Source organism: Patagioenas fasciata, chromosome 3 (genome assembly GCF_037038585.1).
Source record: "Patagioenas fasciata isolate bPatFas1 chromosome 3, bPatFas1.hap1, whole genome shotgun sequence".
NCBI classification, from domain to species: domain Eukaryota; kingdom Metazoa; phylum Chordata; class Aves; order Columbiformes; family Columbidae; genus Patagioenas; species Patagioenas fasciata.
The window spans coordinates 125321817-125345895 of NC_092522.1; the positions used below are offsets into that span (position 1 = coordinate 125321817).

The following is a 24079-nucleotide window of genomic DNA, read 5'->3' on the forward strand; positions in this document are numbered from 1 at the left end:
CAGGCAGCCCGGGATGGGACAGGCAGCCCAGGACAGTCAACCCAGGATGGGACAGGCATCCCAGATGGGACAGGCAGCCCAGGACAGACAACCTGGGATGGGACAGGCAACCTGGGATAGGACAGGCAGCCCAGGATGGGACAGGCAACCTGGGATGGGACAGGTAGCCCAGGACAGGCAGCCCGGGATAGGACAGGCAGCCCAGGATGGGACAGGCAGCTCAGGATGGGATAGGCAGCCCAGGACAGGCAGCCTGGGAACGGGCAGGCAGCACCGACCCCAGCTCCGAGCAGGGCAGTGTCTGACCCACGGCACCATCAGCCCAGGACCTGCTCCGGCTTCTCGCCCTGCCTGGGATGTGCCACTGGGGAAGGACAGACCGCTTGGGGCAGGAACACCCTTTGTGTGGGGCCAAGGGCTGAGAAATGAGCATGGAAGCACAGCGAGGGCCAGAGCTGCCCCACGGCACAGCAGGACCCGGAGCAGCCCCAGCACCAACCTGTCTCACCAAACTCGTCACCATCGTCTCCTCTGTGTGTCCCTGCGAGCAGTGAGGGCCGTGACCGCAGGTGATGGGGTTCCCGAGGAGGGAGCAGGATGGGTGCTGCCAGCACCCGTGTATCCCGGCCCCATCCGCGGCCACAGGCGCCTCTTCCAAGGGCTCCAGTGGTGGGGCAGAGTCAGGCGGCTGGGGGGACAGGGAGGGGACGTGGCTTCTCCCTCACAGCCGATTTGCTTTCCAGGAGAGGTAGCAGTTCCACACAATGGCAACGCACTGGACCACAGCCAGCCTGGGGACAGAGGGCACAGGTCCACAGCCACGGGCTCCGGGAGCCAAGAAGCCGGAGCCACGGCCGCGGTGCTACCTGTGCTTCAGCGGCACAAAGTAGAAGTTTGCGATCTGCACCGGTGGCCAGATCTGGGCAGAGAAGGAACCGGTGGTGAAGGGGCCCTGCCAGCACCCCCATCCCATGCCCACCTCTGCCCAGGCGTTCGGGGCGTCCAGCCGAGCACCCAAGGTGGGGGACAGGGGTGCAGAGGAGCCCGGCGCAGCTGCCCTGCCAGGGACGCAGCCAGCACAGCACCGGGCGGGGGGTGGACCTGCCTGCGGCTGCCGCCACCACTTACACAGTAGTTGGTCATCAGGGCATCCGTGTAGTCCTGGGGGAGAAGGGAGGTCGTGAGCACCCAGAGACACCCGCTGCCACCCACTGCTGCCCCCCGAGCCCCCCCAGGCACCACGGGGCAGGGACAGAGGGCAAAGCCGGGGAGCCCGACGCGCTGCCCTGTCCCTGTGCCACAGGCCTGCCCAGGCAGCAGGATGAGTCCCATCCAGCCCGGCCGTGACTCAGCCGCGGCCCGGCCGCCCGCGCTGGCCGGCAGCCCAGGACAGGAGAGCGGGCGCAGGGGTGACGGATGCTCTGCTGACGCTTCCTCCGCGTGGGGAGGGACGGAGGCGTCCCAAGCTGGGGTGACGGTGGCTGCGGCCCCCGCTGCACCCCGCCCAGCCCCCTCGCAGCAGAATCTATGATTCTGTGATTCTAATCACCCACCACTGTGCCCAGGTCCTGGTGGGGAAGGTAAAGCAAGGTGCACGGTACGACCTGGTTAAGTGCAGCTGGGGCGGATGGGAGCGCTCGGGGGTGCCGAGAACCAGCCTACGAGTCCCTCTGGGGTGTCTCAAAACACCTCGTACCCAAATGTTGCGCTTGCAAAGGCAAGAGAAGGATGAAGCAGCTCTGTTCTCCCCCAGGGTTCGCTCCCAATGCTCCAGGGCAGGACGAGGGGCAGGAACGGTCTCTGCTGGCGTGCACCCGCAGCTCAGCGGCACCAGTGGATGCTCCCAGACTGAGCTCGGGGTGATGCACCCAGCAGAGCTCTGGCCCGGAGCAGCCGACAGCCCAGCTGGGGACACCGCAGCTCACCCGGAGCCCTTCACACAGTCCCGGCAGCATCGGTGTGCGAGTGCTGGTGCTGTGCACCCCAGGCAGCCACACGACCACCCCATGTGCCTCATTGCGCTCCCCAGTGACTCATGCTCCGGACATGCTGACTCAGCTTTTGCACTGGTTTCCAGCAACTGCTAACAGGAGCCATCTCGGTAATGGCTCTGGAAACGCAGCCAGGAGCCTGTACAGCACAGGGAGCCACGGGCCACCCCGGCACCACAGAGAGCCCCACCAGAGAGCACCCTGACACCAGCACCGCGGCACCAGCAGCACCAGCCACCCGGTGCCCCCAGAGCCCTGGGACCCAGTGCTGAGCCCATACGCCCCAGACAGGCAGAGCTGCTCTGTGCCCCACAGCCATGGGGCAGACAGGTCCCCAACTGTCCGTGGGGCACCTGTGGAGCCGGGTTTGTGCGTGGGGTCCCACGGCACAGTAGAGTTGCGGGCCGGGCTGGGACAGGATCGCACAGGATGGCAGAGCCGGGGATGCACAGGTGGTGTTGGAGAGGGGTAACTCTGGGCATGACCACAGATGGGAGCAGCCAGCAGCGCGGAGCACCGGGAGGAGCTGCCGAGGCACCGGGAGGAGCTGCCGAGGCACCGAGGCCACCGCCGGCCCCACGCTGCTCCGGGGATGCAGCACCTACCTGCTGGATCTTGGACCAGTTCTCCTCCACCGACAGCCCGTTCGTGGCCCCCGTGATGGCGAGGAAGCAGCCGAGGAAACATGGTGCAAAGGCTCCCTGCAAAAGAGGAGCCAGGGCTGGGGATGCTGCGATGCTGGGAGCCAGGGCTGGGGATGTTGCTATGCTGGGAGTCAGGGCTGGGGATGCCGTGGTGCTGGGAGCCGGGGCTGGGGATGCCGTGGTGCTGGGAGCCGGGGCTGGGGATGTCGCGGTGCTGGGAGCCGGATCAGCAGCGCAGGGCGAGGGGATGGCGCTTGCCCGATGCCCTGGGGGTATTCACCCGCTGCTCCCCAGCACAGAGACACGGAGGGACGGGCACCACCATGGTGCCACTGGAAGGCTCCAGGGCCAGGCCACCCTGGCCCCCCACAGTCCCCCACGGCATCGGGACCAGCCCTGCCATAGGAGCTGGGCTCTCTGAGCAGAATAGGTACTTGTTAACAGACACGTGGCTGCACCCACCGCCCGTCCTGCTGCACCCACCCTACACAGGAGCCCCCACCCACCGTCCTGCTGCCCCCACCCCAAGCAGGGACCCCCACCCACCGTCCTGCTGCACCCAACCTACATAGGAACCCCTACCCACCGTCCTGCTGCCCCCACCCCACACAGGGACCCCCACCCATGCGGCACCAACCTGGTCCAGGACCATCTTCTTCACTGCCACAACTTTGGAGGACCCCGGGATGAGCCGATCCAGGATCTTGTACCAGCTGCCCACGACAGGGCCCTGCGGGAGCCAGGTGGTGACAGCAGCGTCCCCTCAGCCGGGACACGGGGTGTCATGGCTAGGAGGTCCCCAGAGCTGGTTACATGGCCCTGGACAGAGGGACCAGGGCCTGACCTGCCTCCCCTCCCCGGGGCAGCCCCCCTGCATGGGGTGGATGTGGGGAGGCCCACAGTCCCCTGCCCCTCCTGGAGCACTCTGCAGGCAGCACTGGCACTGGGCAGCACCAGCACCGGCACTGGGGCCCAACACCCCCCCAGAGCACTGGAGCTGACAGGCAGGATCCAGCGTTGCCGCGCACAGCGGTGCAAAGCGCATTTGCATCTGAGCATGGAGTCACCCTCCTGCCCAGGGACACCTCCCCAGGGGCCGGTGGGGACAGCAGGGCCAGGCATGGGCGCTCTGGCTGCACGGACAGAGGCTGCTGGTCCCAGCTCACCCACAGCAGGGCCAGGGGTGCCCACAGCACAGCTGGGACAGCGACTGGACACGGGGCGAAGGGACAGGGCGCGGGGACCCCGCTCTGCCCACGGCTGCAGGAGATGGCACCAGGACAGCCCAGCTCTGCCCAGGCACCAGGGTCTCATCCTGCTGACCCAGCCCTCCCGCCCACCCCACCAGCACTCACCACGAAGCAGAAGCCGATCGCCATCATCTTGAGCGTCCGCGGTCCCTGGTGCTCACGCAGCCCCCGCCGCTCCACCAGCTGCTGCGCGATCACGTCCCCAGCTCCCATGAGGGCCCCTGTGACCAGCACGGCCGGCTCAGGCAGCTCTGGTGTCCTGCCCACAGCCGGGCACTCCTGCCTGCATCTGCCTATGGCCCCGGGATGGCCCAAACCCACCCTGGCCCCACAGGTCCACCCCGGTGCACAGCACCCCCAGCATCCCATGCCAAGCCTGCCCGCTCCCGCCCCACGGCACAGGACCCCACAGCGGTCAAGTACCTTGGGCCGCTCTCAGAACAACACAGCATCCCTGGCTGAAACAGAGATGTGCCACCTCCCCACGGCCTGACACGATCGGTCACCCAGGGCTGCAGCGCCTGGGGGTTCTGGGGCAGAGCCCATGCGCTCAGTCCCCGTCCTGTGCCCAGGTTTTGCGCTCCCCAAACCCTTCCTTGAGCACCGTGCAACAGCTGACTGCAATCCCCATCCTCGGAAAACCGCTCCCCCACTGCGCAGATCCTGTCCGGCAGCACCACCGGCACTGGGGACGGGCAGGTGAGGCCACCGGGTGCCGGCCCCGGCTCCTCGCCGCTGGCACAGCCCCTCGCCTTGTTTCCATGTCAGTGTGAGGGACGTTCAGCTGTGCAGGTCCCCGCGGGTGCCGCTCAGCTGGGCCTTTGGCAGCTCCCGCTCCATCCTGCACCCCTGACCTCTTCGACGCAACTTGGCTGGCCCAGTGCTCCTGCCCCGGGCTCCGGGGGCTCCCTGTGTCCCCCCACAGCCTCTAGGGACGGTTCCCAGGCAGGTCTCCAACCGCACTGTCGTTCTGCTCCGTTCTTGGAAACCCTGAACCCAGCAAGCCCTCATCTCAGGGAGCGGTGTCCCCAGCGTCCCCCTTGTCCCCACAGCCCCACCAGCCTGGAGCCAGCGCTGCCCAGCGGGTTGGCACCAGTGGTTCCTCACTGCACGGTGGGATGAGGATGCTTGGGGCAGCATTGCCCCGGGTGTGGCCCAGCAGCGCCAGGCCCTGTCCCCAGCTCCCTCCCCAGGGCCACCAGTCTCTGTGACAGCCCCCAGCAGCACCACAGGGTGCAGCTCCCAGGGAAGTGGGACAAACCCCAGTCTGTGCAAGGGGACCATGGCTGCCACCTCCCCAGTGCCCGTAGCCGGATCGCGCCTTCCCGCAGGCACCGTTCCTATCTGGCACGCACCAGGGCAGAGGTGCAGCCCTGGCCCTCCAGCTCCTTGGCCCATCCATGCAGCCCAGGGCACAGCGTGGCCCCAGGAGCCCGTGGGCAGGGGCAGGACCCGGCCCAGCACGGCTGCTGCGGCCGGCAGAGCCTGGAGGTGGCCCAGGAGGCCAGGCGGGAGTCGGGGCCGCAGCCAAGGCTGGGTGGCTGGATGTGCCCCAGCAGGGTTGGCCCGGTCCCTGCAGCCCCATGGAGCTGCTGTGCTCCTGGCAGCGTCTCCTGCCACCACGTCACCAGCTCCACCTCCCACCCCGCTCCAGTGCAGCCACAGGGGCTGAGGTTCTGACCCCGAGAGCCACCGCACCCCATCGCACAGAGCAGCCCCACCAGCCCACGGGGCCACGGCAGCGAAGGGCAGGGGGTGTCGGCAGGAAAAGGACCCCCAGCCGGCACAACTGATTGTTGGCTCCTGCGTCCCGTGGGCAGCAATCCCGCTCGGCATAGCCGGGCTCCCCCTACACCGCGCTCATTGAGAGCTCAGCCAGCGTTACATGGTGCCAGCGTTACTCAGTGCCAGCGTTACTCAGTGCCGGAGGCTCTGGGCACAGTGCCCGGTGGTGACAAAGCAATGCCAGGGCTGCCGGGGGACAGGACAGGCCGGTCTGTGCACCCCAGCCTGGGCACGCAGATCGAGGCCCTCACAGCGGCTGTGCTCACCCAGGGTGACACGGCACAGCCCTCCTGCAGCTCCGGCACAAGCCCCGTGCCACGAACCAATGCCCGGGTGACCCCCACGGCCCTGCTGCTGCAACACCCTGCGCTGGGCTGGGGGGGGCCCAGGATGCACGGCAGCACCATGGCAGCACGGGAAGGCTGGATGCACCGGCAATGGTGAGGGCTGCCTGGTGCTGTGGGGGTGCACATTTGGGCTATGGGCAGTGCAGTACCTGGAGGCTGCACACAGCCCCCAGTCCTGCAGGCTGCTGCTCCCGCAAACAGCAACTTGGAAACCGGCCCAAGCCTAAGTAGGCCAAACGGTCTGTGTCCCCGCGGGTCGGCAGCTGGAGGCTGCAGCAGCACCACGGGAGCAGGGGCTGCTCTCTGCAGGGCAGGGACAGCGAGGTCACGGCCATGGGCACGTGCTGCTGCCCGCTGTGCCCAGCGCTGCTGGCATCCTGGCCCGGGAGGCAGGAGGCAAAGCCCTGCATGACCCCGCGGCTCTCGCTGCCCAGCGGGACCAGGGTTCAGCAGGTGAGCGCGGCTGGATGCGTCCAGCACAGCCGGCTGCCGGCAAACCTCCCTGGCCCGGCCCCAGCTGGTGGCTCTGCCAGCCCAGGGGACGGCAGCGCCGGGGGACGGCAGTGCCAGCGAAACAGCAGCACTGTGAGCAGTGAGTGAAGGCAGAGCTGGAACCAGCCCAGTCTTCCTGTGGTTCCCAGCGCAGGGCACAGCACCAGGGCAGTCTCCTCTGCATGGACCACGGCACAGCCAGCAGCGAGGGGTCAGGCCCAGCCTCGCACAAAGGAATTGTTGCTGAAGCTGCACGGAAAGCAGGATGGCTGGGCCTGCAGCAGAACAGCCGTGCGCCTGGCGTCCCAGCCCCACACCGTGGCACAGGGCCGGACGCCCAGCAAGCAGGGAGACCCAGGCCCACGGCTGAGCCTCTTCTCAACCGCAGGAACAGCGCTGGGCGGCTCTGCACCCCCGGGGCTCCCCGGTTCTCCAGGGACTGAGGGTCTGCGTGGGGTCGGCTGTGATGTGAAGAAGCGACAGGCAGAGCTGGAACCCGGAGCTGCGGCTGTACCAAGGTTGCCAGCGCAATGGGCAGGGGTTGGTCCTGGGCAACCCCCCAGCTTCACCTCAGCTCCCTCCAGAAACCACAGAGGGATGCACAGCACCGCGCGGTGCAGAAGGTGCCGGGTAACAGACTCCATCAAACCAGACAAAAATAACAGGAGGAATGGCGAGGTGGCCTGGTCAGACCCCAGTGGGTAGCAGGGCCAGCGGCTGCACAGTGAGTGGAGTCCCCCCGAACTCACCCGCACAGCAGGGCACCCCCAGGGGTGGTCAACAGGTCAGAGAGGTTCTCCTGCCCCTCTGCTCTGCCCTGGGGAGACCACACCTGGAATCTTGTGTCCAGTTGTGGCCCCTCAGTTCCAGAAGGACAGGGAACTGCTGCAGAGAGTCCAGCGCAGCCACCAAGATGCTGAAGGGAGTGGAGCATCTCCCGTGTGAGGAAAGGCTGAGGGAGCTGGGGCTCTGGAGCTAGAGAAGAGGAGACTGAGGGGGGAACTCATTCCTGGGGATCAATATGGAAAGGGGCAGTGTCAGGAGGATGGAGCCAGGCTCTTCTGGGTGACAACCAGTGACAGGACAAGGGGCAATGGGTGCAAACTGGAACACAGGAGGTTCCACTGAAAAAGGAGAAGCAACTTGTTGAGGGTGAGGGTGGCAGAGCCTGGCCCAGGCTGCCCAGGGAGGTTGTGGAGTCTCCTTCTCTGCAGACATTCAAACCCGCCTGGACCCCTTCCTGTGGAACCTCAGCTGGGTGTTCCTGCTCCGGGGGGATTGCACTGGATGAGCTTTCCAGGTCCCTTCAACCCCTAACATCCTGGGATTGTGTGACAGTTGGTGGCACCTCCCAGCCCAAAAAGCAGCGATGCCATTAGGGAGATTAAATCACCCAGGCAGGGCTCCAGGAGCCTTTCAGGGATGGGGGCTCCCCCAGCAGCTCCTCAAACCCATCTCATGCCAAGGCCTTGGCAGTTCAGCTGGGGGAGACTCAGCCCACTGCCCCCCTGGGCCAAGGCCCAGAACCCATCCCTGCCCAGGGGGGTGCAGGTCTTCCACACAGCCTCCAGCCTGGGTTTTGGGGTGAGCCCTCGATCTGTGGGAGGTCTCCTCCCAGCCCCCGTTACCCTCTGTCTCCAGCACAGACCCCCAACACAGATCTCCTGAGCCCAAAATGTGCTAGGGCCCCTCACCCACTGGGACGTGTGGTGGGTGCCCAGTCCCTGCTGAGCCGGGGGAACAGCAGCACCTCCTCCTCCCATGGCATGGGGAACCCCCCCGGCTGCGGGGCTCCCGCTCTGCTTCCCACCGGGGTGACAGTGCCCACAGCAGCAGTGCAATGGGTGACAGTGCCCACAGCAGCGGGGCAAGAGGGGCCTGTGTTACAGTGGTTAGGGTCTAGGGGTGGAGGGGTAAGATATGGGCGGGGATATAGAGGGATATGAAGGGATACAGAGGGATATGAAGGGATACAGAGGGATATGAAGGGATACAGAGGGATATGGGGCAATGGGGGGATGAAATATGGGGGGATGAAATACGGGGGGAACGGGATGTGGGGGAGTTTGGGGGGATGTGGGGAGGATATGAATGCAATGGGGGGATATGGCGGGGGGAGAGACACATACAGGGGATACATGGGGAATGGGATAGAGGAGGGGAATAGGGGGATCCAGGAGAACATAGGGGGGATATGGGGGGGGTATGGGGGCGGGGGGGGTGTGGAGGGGAGGATGTGGGAGTACACGTGGGGCCGGTCACAGGAGGCGGGGGGCAGACAGGGTGACAGTGCATGCCGGGCGGCAGGGGAGGGGCCAGGCCCGGTGCGGCCCTTCCCGGCGGTGGGCGCCGCTGTGACCCCGGCCCGGTGCGGCCCTTCCCGGCGGCGGGCGCCGCTGTGACCCCGGCCCGGTGCGGCCCTTCCCGGCGGCGGGCGCCGCTGTGACCCCGGCCCGGTGCGGCCCTTACCGGCGGTGAGCGCCGGCCGCACCCGCGCGCAGCCGCTCCTCAGCGCCGCCATGCCCGCGCGCCGCGATGACGCAATGACGCTGGCGGCGGCAGTGACGCGTTTATTGCGGGCCGGCGCCGGTCAGTACCGGCCCAGCACCGTGGCCAGCAGCGCCATCCGGATGTACATCCCGTTCTCCGCCTGCCGGAAGTACGCGGCGCGCGGGTCCGAGTCCACCTCCACGCTGCGGATGTGACGTCAGCCCAGGGCACCGCCCCCCGGGCCCCGAAACCCCCGAGAGCCCGGCGGGGACCCCCAGCACAGACACCGATACCCCGAGAGCCCAGCAGGGACCCCGAGAGCCCAGCAGGAACCCCCACACACAGACACCCCCAGCGCAGACACCAATACCCCGAGAGCCCAGCTGGGACCCCCACACAGACACCCCTGAGAGCCCAGCGGGAACACCCCTGAGAGCCCAGCGGGAACAACCCCGAGAGCCCAGGGGGGAGCCCCACACACAGACACCCCCAGCACAGACACCCCCAACCCCCAAGAGCCCAGCAGGGACCCCCAACACAGACATCCCCAAGAGCCCAGTGGGGACCCCAAGAGCCCAGCGGGGACCCCCAGCACAGACACCCCCAAGAGCCCAGCGGGGACCCCAAGAGCCCAGTGGGGACCCCAAGAGCCCAGCGGGGACCCCCAGCACAGACACCGATACCCCCAGAGCCCAGCGGGGACACCCCCACACAGACACCCCCAGCACAGACACCCCCAACCGCCCAGCGGGGACCCCCACGCAGAGACCCCCAAGACCCAGCGAGGACCCCAAGAGCCCAGCAGGGACCCTGAGAGCCCAGCAAGGACCCCCACACAGACACCCCCAAGACCCCAGCAGGGACACCCCCGAGAGCCCAGCGGGGACACCCCCGAGAGCCCAGCGGGGACCCCCACACAGAGACCCCCGAGAGCCCAGCGGGGACCCCCACACAGAGACCCCCAAGAGCCCAGCAGGGACCCCAAGAGCCCAGCGGGGACCCCCAGCACAGACACCCCCCGCCCGGGACCCCCAGCACAGACACCCCCCGCCCGGGACCCCCAGCACAGACACCAACACTCCCTTGTCGCCCTGGGACCCCCATGGGGCTGAGACACCCTGAACCTCCCCCAGCAGCGCTGCAGCCCTCGTGCCCCCACCCCCAGCCTTCCTGAACCCCCAGCCCTGCCCAGCACTCCCTGAGCCCCCTACCCAGCATCCCTCAGCCCCCCAAAGTCCCCAGAGCCCCCCTTCCAAACCCCCATATCCCCCAGAGCCCACATCCCCACCCAGCGCCCCCTAGCCCCTCTAACCCTGCAGAGCCCCCCATCCCAGCCCCCCTGAACTCCCCAGAGCCCCCAATCCCCACCCAGCACCCCCCACTCCTGTCCCCCCGTCCCCACCTGATCTCGTTGACACGTGGCAGCGGGTGCATCACCACCATCTTCTCCTTGGCCCGGGTCATGATGTGGGGCGTGAGGATGAACTGCCCGAAGCACTGCGGGGGGGCACGGCGCTGAGCCCCCACACCCCACGCAGGGCAGAGGCTGCTGCCCCCCAGCTGGAGCCAGGGCTGGGGTCCCTCCCCCCCCAATACTCACGGCCTCATACTCCTCGGTGCAGGAGAACCGCTCCTTCTGGATGCGCGTCATGTAGAGCACGTCGGTGTCAGGCAGCGCCTCCTCGATGCTCCCAAACTCCTCCTGCGGCGGAACCGTCAGTGGGGCCGGGGGGCCCAGGACCCTGCCCCTCGCCCCACCTGCTCACCTGCTTGATGCCCTTGGAGGCCACGAATTCGGTGATCTCAGGGGGCATGCGGAGGCTGGGGGGGGTGACGTAGCGCAGGTTGACGCGGTACTGGGTGAGCAGGCGGGCCAAGGAGTGCACCGTGCGCCCGTGCTTCAGGTCGCCCACCATGGTGATCTGAGGAGAGCGGTCAGCCCAACCCCCACGGCCCCCCGGCACCGTGGTGGGGGTGGTCACAGCCCCCCCAGCCCCTCACCGTCATGCCGTTGACAGTGCCCAGCTCCTCGCGGATGGTGAAGATGTCCAGCAGCGCCTGCGTGGGATGCTCCCCCACACCGTCCCCGGCGTTGATCACCGGCTTGCGGCAGTGCTTGGCGGCCAGCTGGGAGACGGGCAGAGCTGAGCGCCAGCAGCACCCAGTGCGGGCAGCACATGGCCCTGCCAGCCCCATGGGGCCTGACCTGCCTCCCCCAAATTCCTCTCACCTCCACGGCACCGGGCTGGGGGTGCCGCAGCACCAGCACGTCGGCGTAACAGCACATGGTCTGCACGGAGTCCGCCAGCGACTCGCCCTTCTGCACCGAGGAGGTGGCCTCGGAGAAGGACAGCACGGAGCCGCCCAGCCGGTTCATGGCCGCGGCGAAGGAGCTGCTGGTCCGCGTGCTGGCCTCGTAGAACATGGACGCCATCACCTTGCCCTGCGGGGGCCGCGCCATCACATCAGGGAGCCCCCAGGGACTCGCGCCTGGCACGGGGCTCCCGGGCAGCCACCGCTGCCCTGCTCACCTTGAGAATGTCCAGGTTGCGCTCCTTCTGCACCAGCATGCGCATGGTGTGCGCCACATTGCACAGATGCGACAGCTGTGGGGAGAGGCGGCTCAGCCGGGGTGCACGGGGCACAAGGATGGGGACAGGGCGCACGAGGCACCGTACCCCCTCACTCATCCAGGTGCCCGGCCCCAGCGCCCACCACCAGCCCGGGCACCTGCTCCTTGGAGAACTGCTGGACGGAGAGAACGTGCTGCCCAACAAGGAGGTGCACCGACAAGGAGGTCTGGAAGTGGGGGACCCCCTGGGGGGACGCCTGGCGTGGGAGGGGACCCAGTGGGTAGAAGTAGCCGTCCTGGATCACAGCCGGATCTGCAGCGCCAAGATCAGCCGGTCAGGCTGTGGGGTGGTCCTTGGGAGCCCAGCCCACCCAGCACAGTCCCCCAGGGCACTCACCCGCCTCCGCCGCCTTCCTGCCGGCCTTTTCGCGGGAGTCCTCGGCTGGGAGAGGGGAGCGGTGGTGTTAGAGGGTGCGGGCAGCTGCAGGACTCCAGGCCCTGCGCCCCTGGGGTTCTGCCAGCGCAGCAGAGCCCCCCAGCAGTCACGGCACCAGGTGAAAGCATCGCAGCGCCCAGTGCTGGGGCCATGGCCACCCCGACACTGGGCCGAGCCCCAGCATGGTGCTGCACCCCTCTTCTCCCCGCACACCCCACAAAACCCAATCGGACGCAACCCGAATCACACTGGCAGGCAAGGGGTCCCCGAGGTGCCGTGCGGGCTGGGCGGGGGGAGCAGGCACAGCCGTGCCCTGTCCCAGCACCCGCTGAGGAAAGGGGCCCGTGCTGGGGTGGCACAGGGGGCCCGGGGCCAGCGCGGCACCTGGGGGAGGGGATGCACTCATGGGCTGCAGTTAGTGCCATTAGTACGGCCGCATCTCATTGTCTGAGTGAGTCACCCCCACATTACCGGTGCCTCGGGCGCCCGGGCGGTGCACGGCTCCCAGCCTCTGGAATGCTGAACGGGACACAAGGGCCAGCATCAGCGGGGCCGCCCGGCCGCGGCCCCAGACCCGGCCCTGGGCAGCATACCGGCTGCCCGCCATCCGCCCGCCATCCGCCCACCGCGCTGGCCCTGCTGCACCACCGCCCCCCTACCTGGCAGCCCGGGGTCGGAGGCGCGGTGGATGCGGGGCGGGAGGTGGAAGCGCCCGTCGGCCCCGGGGCCGGCGCGGCGAGGGCTGGAGGCTCGGCTGCGCAGCGTCTCGGTGGCCACCACGTGCCGGGGCTGCTCGGCGATCTGCAATGAGAGGCTGAGCTGGAACTGGGGGGCGGCGGCGACCCCCCCAGCCCCACGCACCTCAGTACCTTTGTGCTGTCCTTGGCGGGGGCTGCATGTGGTGCCAGCACAGCTCCTGAGGGCCATTTCTTCACATCCTGCCCATAGCCAGGGGGCACCAGAACCTGCAGATGTGGGGGTGATGGGGTTGGTGATCAGAGACTGGGCTGGGGGAGATCCTGATACAGAGGGAAGGGGACCTGGAGCCTCACCTGCCCATCGATGTAGGCGACCTCCCCACGCAGGACCACCCTCCGCACCGTCCCCTTCACCTTCATGCCCTCGAAGGGCGTCCAGCGCGCCTTGGAGAAAGCCGTGTGACTGGGGACGATCCACTCATGCTCCAGGTCCACCTGCCAGGACAGTGGGTCAGAGGGGGGGACCAGGATGGGGCTGCATCCCGAGTGGATGTGCAGGAACCCACCTCCACGTAGGTGTCCTCCTGGGTAGGGAGCCCGAAGATCTTGCGTGGGTTCTCGTAGAGGCGCTGGATGACGTCCTCCACGCTGAGCCGCCCCTCAGAAACCGCCGTCAGCAGCAGCGGCAGCATCGTCTCCAGGCCAGGGTAACCGGGGGGCGGCTCCTGCCCCTGCTTCTCCTCCAGCGTGTGGGGGGCTGCGGGAGGGGGCGGTCATGGGGGGACGCGCTGCCATCCCCACCCCGTGCTCCCACCCCGCGGTGCCATCCTCCAGGGCTCACCGTGGTCCGTGGCGAAGCAGTCAATGGTGTCCATGTTCTCCCAGAGAGCCTCCAGGTCCTGGCGGGTGCCCAGTGCTGGCCGCACGGCCGCCCGGCCCTCCCCGAGGCGCCCCAGGTCGTCCCGGCACAGGAAGAGGTGGTGTGGGGTCACCTCGCACGTCACCGGGATCCCCTTCTGCTTCGCTGCCTTGATGAGGAGGATCTGGGGGAGCCGCAGTGAGGGGCTGCCCCAAACGGCCCCGCGCCCCACTGCCCGCAGTGCCCCCCGCTCACCTCCTCCTTGCGGGCCACGTGGCAGATGTGCACGGGGCGCTGGTACAGCTGGGCCACCATCAGGACAGCGGCCACCGTCTGTCGCTCCGCATGTGCCACTATGGGCAGGTGCCGCGGCCACTGCTCAAAGTGCTGCAGGGACAATGCGGCTGGTGGGTGCTGGTGCTGGGAGCCGGGTCTGGCTCCACGGCAGCCCCTGCCCGCCGCGGCTCACCTCCATCCACAGCGACACGTCGTCCATCCGCAGGCTGGAGAAGGTGTCGTTCAGGTACATCTTGAGGCCGGCGGCTCCCCCGGCCAGGGCGCCCAGCGAGCTGGCGTTCTCCGGGGACGCCCCCAGGAAGAGGGCGAAGTCACAGCGGGCGCCGGCCTCGGCCAGCTGCGGGGGGACAGGCGGTGGGTGCCAGGCCAGGGCCAGCCCCGCCATGGGCAAGTGCACCGCAGCTGACACCTCAGCACCCAGGAGGGGACACGGGCAGAGGGGCAGGTGGTGGCAGCTCCCCCCTCACCTTCTGCGCCAGGGCAAAGGAGGCAGCATCAGTGACGGCAGGGGTGGTGTTGGGCATGGCACACACCATGGTGACCCCCCCGGCCAGGGCAGCCGCCGTGCCTGACGCAAAGTCCTCCTTGTGGGTGCCACCCGGCTCGCGGAGGTGGACGTGGACATCAATCAGGCCTGGGGAGCAGGGCAGCGTCAGGACACACAGTCTCTGGCCACGGGGGACACAGGACTCCCCCACAGCGCAGGGAAATGTCTCACAACCCCGGAGCCCCTGACCTGGCTCCCAGTGCTGCCCCCCTCGGAGCCCCCGGTCCCCATCCCACCTACCTGGCAGGCGGATGAGTTTCTGGGACGTCATGCAGTCCACGTGCATCTTCAGCGGGGGGGCTGCCCTGATCTGGCCCAGCGCCTGTGGAGATGGAGCGGTGAGGCCGGCCCCGTCTCACAGGGGTGTGCGGGGCCAGAGCTCAGCAACAGGGCCAGGGTGATGATATCTCCCAAGCCGCACCACAAACCAACCCTCCCGCAGCAAAGCCCGCGTACATCGCCCCACAGCATCCAACACAAGACTCTCCTACACCAGTCGCCCCTTCGCTCCCCTGCTTGCGCCCCAGCCCACCTCCACAAAGAGCTTGGTGCACTTGATGTCGATGATGAGCGGCACGGAGTAGTCGACGGCCAGGCGGCGGGTGCGGTAGCCCTTGGTGACGAAGGAGGAGAGCCGGCGGCCGCCCGAATTGCGCATCGAGAGGTTGATGACCATCTCAAAGTGGTTCTCGGCCAGGTAGTCCAGGATGCTGCGCTGGGTCTCGCGGGTGCCGGCCTCGCTGCCGTCCGTCTCCTCGAAGTGCCAGTCCACGGCCATCACCTGCCACAGCGATGCCCGTCAGGGCCCCGCGCCGCGGCCAAGGGCGCCCCCGGCCCTGCAGACCCCCAACCCCACCTTGATGCCGTGCTCGGTGTAGAAGTCGGCGGTGCCCAGGCTGGCGTACAGGTTGTAGCCAAGGGTCTCCAGGGTCCGCACCGTGGGCAGCAGCTCGCTCTTGTTCTGCAATGACCCCATGGGCTGGTGAGAGGGTGGTGAGGGGACCCCCGGCCCCCAGCCTGGCCCCACGCACCTTGTAGCTGCCGATGGTGAGCAGGATGTTCTTCTTGGGGATCTTGAAGCCGGTGCTGAGCATGGCCTTCAGGTAGGCCTCGCAGCGGTTCTCCCCGAAGCAGGCCACCTCTCCGGTGCTGGTCATCTCCACCCCCAGCACCACATCGGCGCCCGCCAGGCGCGAGAAGGAGAACTGGGGCACCTGGGGGCACGGGGGGGGCTCAGAGGCTGCCCGGCCACTGCCCCAGCCTGGTCCCCAGGACCCCCGCTCACCTTGACGCCGACAATTCCCGTGCCCGTCATCAGCCCCACAGGCTCCACGTCCTCGCCCATGATCACCTGGCTGGCCAGAGCCACCAGGTCCACCCCCAGGGTCTTGGAGACGAAGGGGAAGGAGCGGGAGACGCGGACGTTGCACTCAATCACCTTCAGCTGGTCGTCCTGGGCACAGGGGACAGCGTGAGGCTCATCTGGGGCACAGGGTTTCCCCCCACCAGCACTGTGCCAGCCCAGCGTGGTCCCCTCGGCTGGTTACCTTGGCAATGAGCTGCAGGTTGAAGGGCCCGGTGACCTGCAGCTCCTGCCCCACAGCGTGGACAATGGCCTTGATGCGCTCCAGCGTCTTGGGGGTGATGTCCTGGGGGGGCGTCACTAGTGTGGCATCACCGGAGTGCACCCCGGCATTCTCCACGTGCTCCGATATGGCAATGGCCACCACCATGCCGTCACAAGCCACCGCGTCCACGTCGATCTCCTGTGAGCAGGGACACGGTCACAGCCCAGCACCGGGGCGGGAGATGGTGGGGGCACCCTAGGGACAGACCTTGGCCTCCTGGATGAACTTGGAGATGACAACGGGCTGCTCCTTGGACACGGCCACGGCGTTGCTCAGGAACTTCTCCAGGTCGCTGTCCGAGTAGGCCACGTTCATGGCGGCGCCGCTCAGCACATAGGAGGGGCGCACGACGCAGGGGTACCCCACCTTGCCGCAGAACTGCTTGGCCGACTGCAGGAGAGCCGGCACCCTCAGAGAACACGTCCCCCCGGTCTGCCCCATCACCCCCACCGGCCCCTGCGCCCCCACCTCCATGTCAGAGAGCTCCTTCCAGAGGGGCTGGCTGATGCCGATGGAGTCGAGCAGGCGGGAGAACTTGAAGCGGTTCTCGGCCGAGTCGATGGCCTCCGGGGAGGTGCCCAGGATGTGGCACTGCTGCCGGTGCAGGGCCATGGCGATGTTGTTGGGCAGCTGCCCACCCATGGACAGGATCACACCCTCAGGGTTCTCCAGCTCGTAGATGTCCATCACCACCTGCGGCACGGCGTGGGGCAGGGGGTGGGTGGCTGGGACAGGGGACACGGGGACCATGGCAGCCCCCACCCAGCACCAGCCCCAGCCCCAGTCACCTCGAAGGAGATCTCATCGAAGTAGAGGCGGTCGCACATGTCGTAGTCAGTGCTCACCGTCTCGGGGTTGTAGTTCACCATGATTGTCTTGAAGCCCATCTGTGGGGCGGGAGGGATGGCGTGAGGCCAGGGGCTCCCCGGGACACCCCACTCCTCCACAGCCCCATCCCCTGACCGGGGACACCCATCTCCTCAGCCCCGCAGGGTGCTGGGCCCAGCTGACCTTGCGGAGCTCCTGGATGCAGCCAACAGCGCACCAGTCGAACTCCACGCTGCTGCCGATGCGGTAGACGCCAGAGCCGATGACCATGACATGAGGCTCTTGGAAGGCCAGGTCGTGCTCAGTGCCGTTGTAGGTCAGGTACAGGTAGTTGGTTTGGGCCGGCCACTCCGCCGCCACCGTGTCGATCTGCTTCACCACCGGCAGGATCTTCAGGTCCTGCCGCATCTTCCGCACGGCCAGCTCGGTGCTGCGAGGGGCAGGGTGAGCGCCGGGATGCGGGTTGGGGTGCAGAGCGGGGCCACCCCCTCCCCGTGTTACCTGAGCACGGCCAGGGCCACCTGCTTGTCCGAGAAGCCGAGCTGCTTGGCCCGCTTGAGCACGGCAGGCGGCATGGTGCTCTGCTCCCCGCAGTACGACTCCAGCAGCACCGCGTGGTCCGTGATGTTCTTCATCTTGTGCAGGAACCAGCGGTCAATCTTGGTCAGCTCATAGAGCCGCTCGATGGAGTAGTCGGCCCGCAGTGCGGCTGCCAGCACAAAGATCCGCTTGTCCGTCGGTGTCTCGAGCTCCTGCCAGGCCGGGGTTGAGCGGGGCTGGGAGGGGGCACAGCTGACTCCCCCAGACTGCACTGGCAGCGCAGCCCCAGACCCCCTGTGCTCACCACATCCGAAGCCGGCTTCACAGTGTGGTCAAAGCCCATGCAGTTCTCGTCCACCATCCTCAGCGCCTTCTGGAACGCCTCCTCAAAGTTCCTCCCGATGGCCATGACCTCCCCTGGGGACAGGGCTGTGAGCAGCCGGACCCTGCGCCCACCGCGCTGCCCACCCCCTGCCCGCCCCGCGCTCACCCACGCTCTTCATGGAGCTGCCGATCTTGGTGCTGACGCGCAGGAACTTGCTGAGGTCCCAGCGCGGGATCTTCACCACGCAGTAGTCCAGGCTGGGCTCGAAGTTGGCCGTGGTGGAGTTGGTGACAGAGTTCCTGGGGAGGGGACGGGGTCAGCGGCGACGGGGTCAGCGGCAGGGCTGTCCCGCTGCGGGGCGCGAGGGCGGCCAGGGCAGCCCCCCATCTCATGCCACTGCTGTTACCTGAGGATGGGCAGGGGGATGCCCAGGGCCAGCTTGGCAGCCACGTAGGCCAGCGGGTAGCCGGTGGCCTTGCTGGCCAGGGCCGAGCTGCGGGAGAGCCGGGCGTTCACCTCGATGATGTAGTACTGCGGGACAGGGGGGCAGCGTGAGCGGGTGGCACAGGATTGGCCCCTGCGGCACGAGGCCAGGCACCAGCACCACCATTCCCTGCTGCCGAAGCGCCACGAGCACGTGAAGGGCACAAAGCAATGGGGACACAACATGAGGGCAGCCAGTGGCGATGGCTTTGGTGGGATGGAGCTGCAGAGACCACCTGAGGGCCACATGCACATGGCACTGGGATGAGACCCAGCGCTTGCTGTACCCCCAGGGCCACCGCAGTTGCCACATGGCGAGACCCTCTGTCCCCAGGGACACCAGGCGGCGTAGCTGGGAGGTCAGTGGGGCAGAGCACCAGGACAGCGCAGGGCAGGACCCAGACCCGGCTCCCCAGGGTTTTGGGACAGGGCCGCACTCACCTGCTCTGACTCGGGGTTCAGGGCAAACTGGATGTTGCACTCGCCCACGATGCCCAGGTGCTGCACCACCTTCACGGCCGTGCGGCGCAGCAGGAAGTACTCGGTGTCGTTGAGGGTCTGGCTGGGCGCCACCACGATGGACTCGCCCGTGTGGATCCCCAGCGGGTCCAGGTTCTCCATGTTGCACACCTGGCAGCGGGGGGGTCACCGTTGGTCCTGACCCCCCCACACTGCCCATGCAGGCTCCAGCAGGTCCCTCCTGCCTCCCATCCCTCCCCCGGCACTGAGACCAACAGGGGATCCCCTGAACACAAACCCCTGGGACACCACATGTGTTGCAGCACCCCAGAGCACGGGGGGGTGCAGGAGGCCTGATCCGGGGGCACAGCTCCTACCGGCCGCGCTGGCACCACAGGAGGGGCTGGGGAGTCCCCTTGGGATGGGATCCAGCAGGATCTGCTGACCCCTGTACCCCCACACCTGCTCCTCCGTGGATTCCCCCCGCAGACTCCTGGGGGTCCCCCCATCCCGTACCGTGACACAGTTGTTGTAGGCGTCCCGCACCACCTCGTACTCGATCTCCTTCCAGCCCTTCAGGGACTTGTCCACCAGGACCTGGGAGGTGTGGGTGAAGGCCTGGCTCACCAGTGCCACCAGCTCCTCCCGGCTGTTGGCAAAGCCGGAGCCTAGGCCCCCGAGGGCGTAGGCAGAGCGCACCAGCACCGGGTACCCCAACCGCTCCGCCGCTGCCTGCGCCTGCAGAGAGCAATGGGGTGACAACGGGAGCAGGGAGAACAGGACCCTGCCCCACGGCCACCCCCCATCCCACCCCAGACCTGCTCCAGGGAGGCAGCGGCCTCGCTGGGTGCCACGTGCTCCCCGATCTCCTCCATCTTCTCCACGAAGACCTTGCGATCCTCTGTCATCTCGATGGAGGCGACGGGGGTGCCCAGCACGCGCACGCGGTACCGCTCCAGCACGCCCGCCTTGGTGAGCTCCACGCCGCAGTTCAGGGCCGTCTGTCCCCCGAAGGTCAGCAGCACCCCGTCGGGACGCTCGTTCCGGATCACCTGGGGGGCACGGAGCGGTGGGGCAGGGACCCATAGCGGCCCCACAGAACATGCCCTGCACCCTCCAGCTGACACTGCCCCCCAGCACCCCCGTAACCCCTTCTCCCGGCCGGCACCCCGGGGTGCTCACCTGAGTGACGTACTCGGGGGTGATGGGGAGGAAGTAAACCTTGTCCGCCAGCCCCTTGGACGTCTGCACCGTGGCGATGTTGGGGTTGATCAGCACCGTCTGGATGTTCTCCTCCTTCAGCGCTTTAATGGCCTTACAGGGAGCAGAGGGGGTCACGGTTGGTGGCTCTGGACCCACACCGCCACCCTGGTGACCTCCAGCACCCCCCGTGCTCACCTGCGACCCCGAGTAGTCGAACTCGCCCGCCTGCCCGATGGAGAGCCCGCCAGAGCCCAGGATCAGCACCTTGCGGGGCCGGGCCGCGTCCTGGCCCCCTGCCGGCGCCTCACCATAGGTCAGCCAGTCCTGCAGCCGCTGCCGCACTGCAGGGGACGGGTCACGCTGGGGATGGGGCCACACACACTCCCCAACACAGCTCTGGCCCCACAACCCCAGCCCCAACCACCCCTTCCCTCCCCACACTCACCGGTCTTGGCGCCGCCATCTCCGCTTTGCAGCTCCCGCGCCGCCTCCATGAAGACATCAAAAAGCCCCTCCAGGTCCGTGGGGCCGGCGCGGTGCTCCGGGTGGAACTGGACGCTGCCCAGGGGGTCAGACAGGGTGCAACCCCACACCCCCTCGGCCCTCCCCACCGCGACCCTGTGCCCACCTGAAGAAGGGTTTGTGCTGGTGGACGAGGCCCTCGTTGGAGCTGTCGTTGGCGTTGGTGAAGAGCGGGGCCCAGTCGGGCGGCAGGCTGCTGGCCTCCACCGCGAAGCCGTGGTTCTGCGCCGTGATGAAGCAGCGCCGCGTGTCCTCGTGCACGCACGGCTGGTTGTGCCCGCGGTTCCCGTACCTGGCGGGGGCCAGAAGGGTGTCAGGCAGCTCCGGGCAGCGAGAACCCCACGGTGACCTTGACCCCACACTCCGCTCACTTCATCTTGTAGGTGTAGGCACCGATGGCCAGAGAGAGCAGCTGGTGCCCCAGGCAGATCCCGAAGACGGGCTTGGGCTGGGGGGTGTCCAGCACCCGGCGCAGGTTGGACACCGTCTCCTGGCAGAGCTGCGGGTCCCCGGGGCCGTTGCTGATGAACAAGCCATCGAAGTCTGGGCCGAGACAACAGCAGGGTCAGACTGGGGCCCCCCAGACCCCCCAAGGCCCACGGGGTCACAGCAGGGCCCTGGCTACCAGCCACATGGCGTCCCAAGCCCACAGCCCCCAACGCCCCCACAGGGTCACACTGAGGTGCCCTGACCCCACACCCCCCACCCTCGTGGCAGCAAGGCCCCCAGTCCCACAGCCGCCATGCACGGTCACATTAGGACACCCCAATGCCATGGGCCAGAGCCCCCCAGTCCGATCACAACAAAGCACCCTGAGCCTGTGCCCCCCATCCCCACAGGGTGCTGAGCCCCCAGGAAGGACAACACTAGGGGACCCCAACTCCACAGTGCACAGCAGGACATGGCTCTCCGCTGTCCCCAGCACCAGCCAAGGAGATGGAGATGTCCCTTGCTCCAGGTCCCGTCCCATCCCCCATCCCTCAGCAGAGCCATGGGGGGGGCCCTGGCCGCTGCCACTTCACCTGCGGTGTCCAGCGGATGGTCCCAGGGCACCACGGTGACGGCCGCCCCCCGCTCACACAGGCACCGCACTTGGTTGTACTTGATGCCGCAGTCGACGGCCGTGATGCGCAGCAACCCGCTGGGGTTGAACACCTGGGGCGCCTGCGGGAGGGGGCAGCGCAGATCACCCGACCCCCAGCTGGGGCCAGCGCTCCACGGCAAGGACCCCCGCAGCCCCTCCAGCCACCTCCCCATGTCCCCCGGTCCAGTGCCAGACCCCTCGGTCACCCCCGCTCCCTCACTGCCCCCACTCCCCCCAGCCGCACCTTCAGTGACACCTCCTGCACCAGGTGCCGCTTGTTGGGGTCCTCAAAGGAGATGCTGTTCTCGGGGGTCCCATCTGGCACCAGCTTCCCCAGCAGTGTCCCCTTCTCGCGGATCTTCTTCGTTAGGGCCCGAGTATCCACTCCTGGGGGTGGCCGTGAGACACAACCCCGTGGCCCCACCCCATCCCAAGCAGGACCCCATGCCCTGGCAACATCGTCACCCCCAACCACCAACATCAGCTTGACCCCCCGGAAGGGCAAATCCCAGCGCAGGGACAGGTCTGGTCCAGAACCCACTGCCCCCCAGCTCCCACCCCAAACCCAACCCCACAGTCTCTCCAGTCCCACCTTCCAGCCCAGGGATGTTCTGCTCCTTCAGCCACTGGTGGAGGGAGCGGGATGCGCTCCAGTGGCTGGGGGTCTCCGAGCACTCGCCCACCACCAGTGCAGCCACGTGGATCTTGTTGGACTCGAACCACTGGAGAAGAAGCAGGAATAATAGCCAGGTGTGGGGTCACCAGATCAGGAGAGGCCCCATGTGCCCCTCAAGTGCTCAGCCCAGCCATCCCCATGGGGCATGGAGAGAGCTACAACCCAGGGCTGGGGGAGCCCCACAAAACAGAGACCCCATCCCTGGCCCACGGCATAGCAGCAGCCCCCACTGCCACCCCACACAGTGTGCGGGGCTGTCGCTGTCCCCCCCTCACTCGCACCCAGCCCTGCAAGGGCTTGGTCCAGCTGAGTCCCCAGCTCCGGGAGCCCCAGGATGGGGTGTCCAGGCCCAGGTGCTGCTGGACCACAGCCCCCTGCCCAGAGGCCAGCACTGGCCACACTATGGGAGCCCTCAGCAGGGCACAGCTACAGCGTGAACCGGCACACGGGAAAGCACCGCTCCCTCCAGCCACAGCCTCCTTGGGGAGCCCCAAGCACCCCAGTGTGTCCTGTCCCATGGGACAGAGGCTCTGGTTCCCCGGAGCTGGGTCTGTGTGGCCCCACAGGCCACACACCCCCCGGCCCAGAGGGGCTGCCCACAGTGAGAGCGGGGCCAAGGTGGGATGGGGCTGGGCAGGACGGACCCCAGGGTCAGTGTGAGGAGGCCCCACACAGCACCGCTGCAGCAGGGCCTGGACTCTGCCCCAGGAGCAGGGGTGGCCCTGGGATGTGCAGCGCAAGGCCAAGGGGCTGGGAGGGGTCTGGGGCCTCGAGCAGGCAGCGGCTCTGCCCTGTCCTGGGGGGCCTCGGACCCCCAGTCCTGCAATGGAGCCCTGGTAAGGACAGACACACAGCCCTGCTCCCCATGTGCTGCAATGACACCCCAATCCCAGTCCATGGGGGTCTCACCCCTCTGCACAGTGGGCTGGAGCACGCTGGGCCCCATGGCATCGCTGTCAAACCGCTGCCTGCTGTCACGTGCCACGACGGCACCCGGCTCGCCCTGTCCTGGCGCCCTGTGTCATCCTGCCCAGACACGCGTCGGTGGCCAGCGAGCAGCTGGGTTTGGCAACTCCGTGTGCTGCAGCGGCACCGCTGCTGGGACACGCTGCCACATGCCCCACTGCCTGTCCCGCTGCCTGTCCCCCTGCCTGCCCCCCTCCCCACTCACTCACCCTACTGAGGCCGAAGGGGTCGGTCTCATCCCGGGGAACCCCGTAATTGCCGATGAGCGGGTAGGTGAGCACCAGGATCTGTGCCTTGTAGGAGGGGTCGGTGAGGGCCTCGGGGTAGCCCACCATGCCGGTCTGGAACACTGGGAGCGCGGGGAGAGGGGCTGGGACGGAGCATTCCGGCCGCCCACCGTCTGGCCGACGGAGGCACCCGAGACCCGGGCACGGCCGCCCCCATCCCGCAGCGCCCCCGCCCCTGCCTCGCAGCGGGTCGCCGAGCCGAGAAGAGTCCCGGTACCGGGCTGGACACCCCCGCTCCCGTCCCTTCCCCTCGCCAGGCTCGGGCCGCCCCCGACATCCGCCGCCGTCCCGGACCTCATCGTCCGGCCCCGCCCGCCGCACTCACCGACTTCCCCGGCGACGGCGGCCCCGACGGCCCCGAAGGGGCGGCCGCACAGCACCGACCCGTCCTGCAGCACCAGGCGGCAGCCCATGGCGGCTCCACGTGCGCTCCGGAGGCTCCGCGGCGGCAACCGAGCGAGGCGCGTGCAGCGCGGCGGCGGCAGCGGGAGAATCCGGGGCGGGCCCGGGCCGGCCCGGCCCCCGCGGCGGGGCGGGGCGGGGCGGCGGCGGGGCGGCCGCGGCACCTGGTGCACCGAGCGGCTGGGGGCGCCGCGGGGCAGCGCTGAGCGGGCGGCGGGAGCAGCGGCTCCGCCGTCTGCAGCGGTTCGAGCGCGGGGAGAGCAGCGCG

The 24079-nt window shown here is 68.1% G+C and overlaps 2 protein-coding genes across 6 annotated transcripts; both read right to left on the reverse strand.

Moving 5' to 3' along the window:
• MPV17 (mitochondrial inner membrane protein MPV17) lies at window positions 1-9099 on the reverse strand. Of its 3 annotated transcripts, XM_065833725.2 has the most exons (7): window positions 8979-9099; window positions 3991-4106; window positions 3273-3365; window positions 2597-2692; window positions 1129-1161; window positions 867-919; window positions 1-791 (listed from the first exon to the last, which is right to left on the reverse strand). In XM_065833725.2, exons 1-7 carry the CDS (start codon window positions 9028-9030, stop codon window positions 722-724), a joined length of 513 nt encoding a protein of 170 aa, XP_065689797.1. In that variant the 5' UTR covers window positions 9031-9099; the 3' UTR covers window positions 1-721. The 3 variants fall into 3 exon arrangements, with proteins under 3 accessions (XP_065689797.1, XP_065689795.2, XP_065689796.2); XM_065833723.2 differs by lacking the exon at window positions 8979-9099 and having other exon boundaries at window positions 3991-8937; XM_065833724.2 differs by lacking the exons at window positions 867-919; window positions 8979-9099 and having other exon boundaries at window positions 3991-8939.
• On the reverse strand, window positions 9064-23912 carry CAD (carbamoyl-phosphate synthetase 2, aspartate transcarbamylase, and dihydroorotase). 3 transcript variants are annotated; one of them, XM_065833690.2, is made up of 45 exons: window positions 23735-23912; window positions 23332-23471; window positions 22073-22202; window positions 21725-21867; window positions 21419-21560; window positions 20768-20939; window positions 20503-20688; window positions 20320-20432; window positions 20070-20215; window positions 19854-19985; window positions 19490-19723; window positions 19188-19409; window positions 18654-18842; window positions 18136-18260; window positions 17895-18028; window positions 17709-17821; window positions 17366-17616; window positions 17048-17294; window positions 16825-16923; window positions 16505-16729; window positions 16244-16426; window positions 15956-16174; window positions 15694-15861; window positions 15440-15622; window positions 15265-15369; window positions 14941-15189; window positions 14649-14730; window positions 14329-14495; window positions 14034-14198; window positions 13820-13951; window positions 13547-13748; window positions 13272-13462; window positions 13060-13200; window positions 12877-12972; window positions 12667-12808; window positions 12479-12526; window positions 11969-12013; window positions 11730-11884; window positions 11531-11605; window positions 11230-11442; window positions 11001-11126; window positions 10766-10921; window positions 10600-10701; window positions 10402-10496; window positions 9064-9202 (listed from the first exon to the last, which is right to left on the reverse strand). In XM_065833690.2, exons 1-45 carry the CDS (start codon window positions 23820-23822, stop codon window positions 9100-9102), a joined length of 6774 nt encoding a protein of 2257 aa, XP_065689762.2. In that variant the 5' UTR covers window positions 23823-23912; the 3' UTR covers window positions 9064-9099. The 3 variants fall into 3 exon arrangements, with proteins under 3 accessions (XP_065689762.2, XP_065689760.2, XP_065689761.2); XM_065833688.2 differs by having other exon boundaries at window positions 12667-12796; window positions 23735-23899; XM_065833689.2 differs by lacking the exon at window positions 12479-12526 and having other exon boundaries at window positions 23735-23899.
• Window positions 23913-24079: the final 167 nt, after the last annotated feature.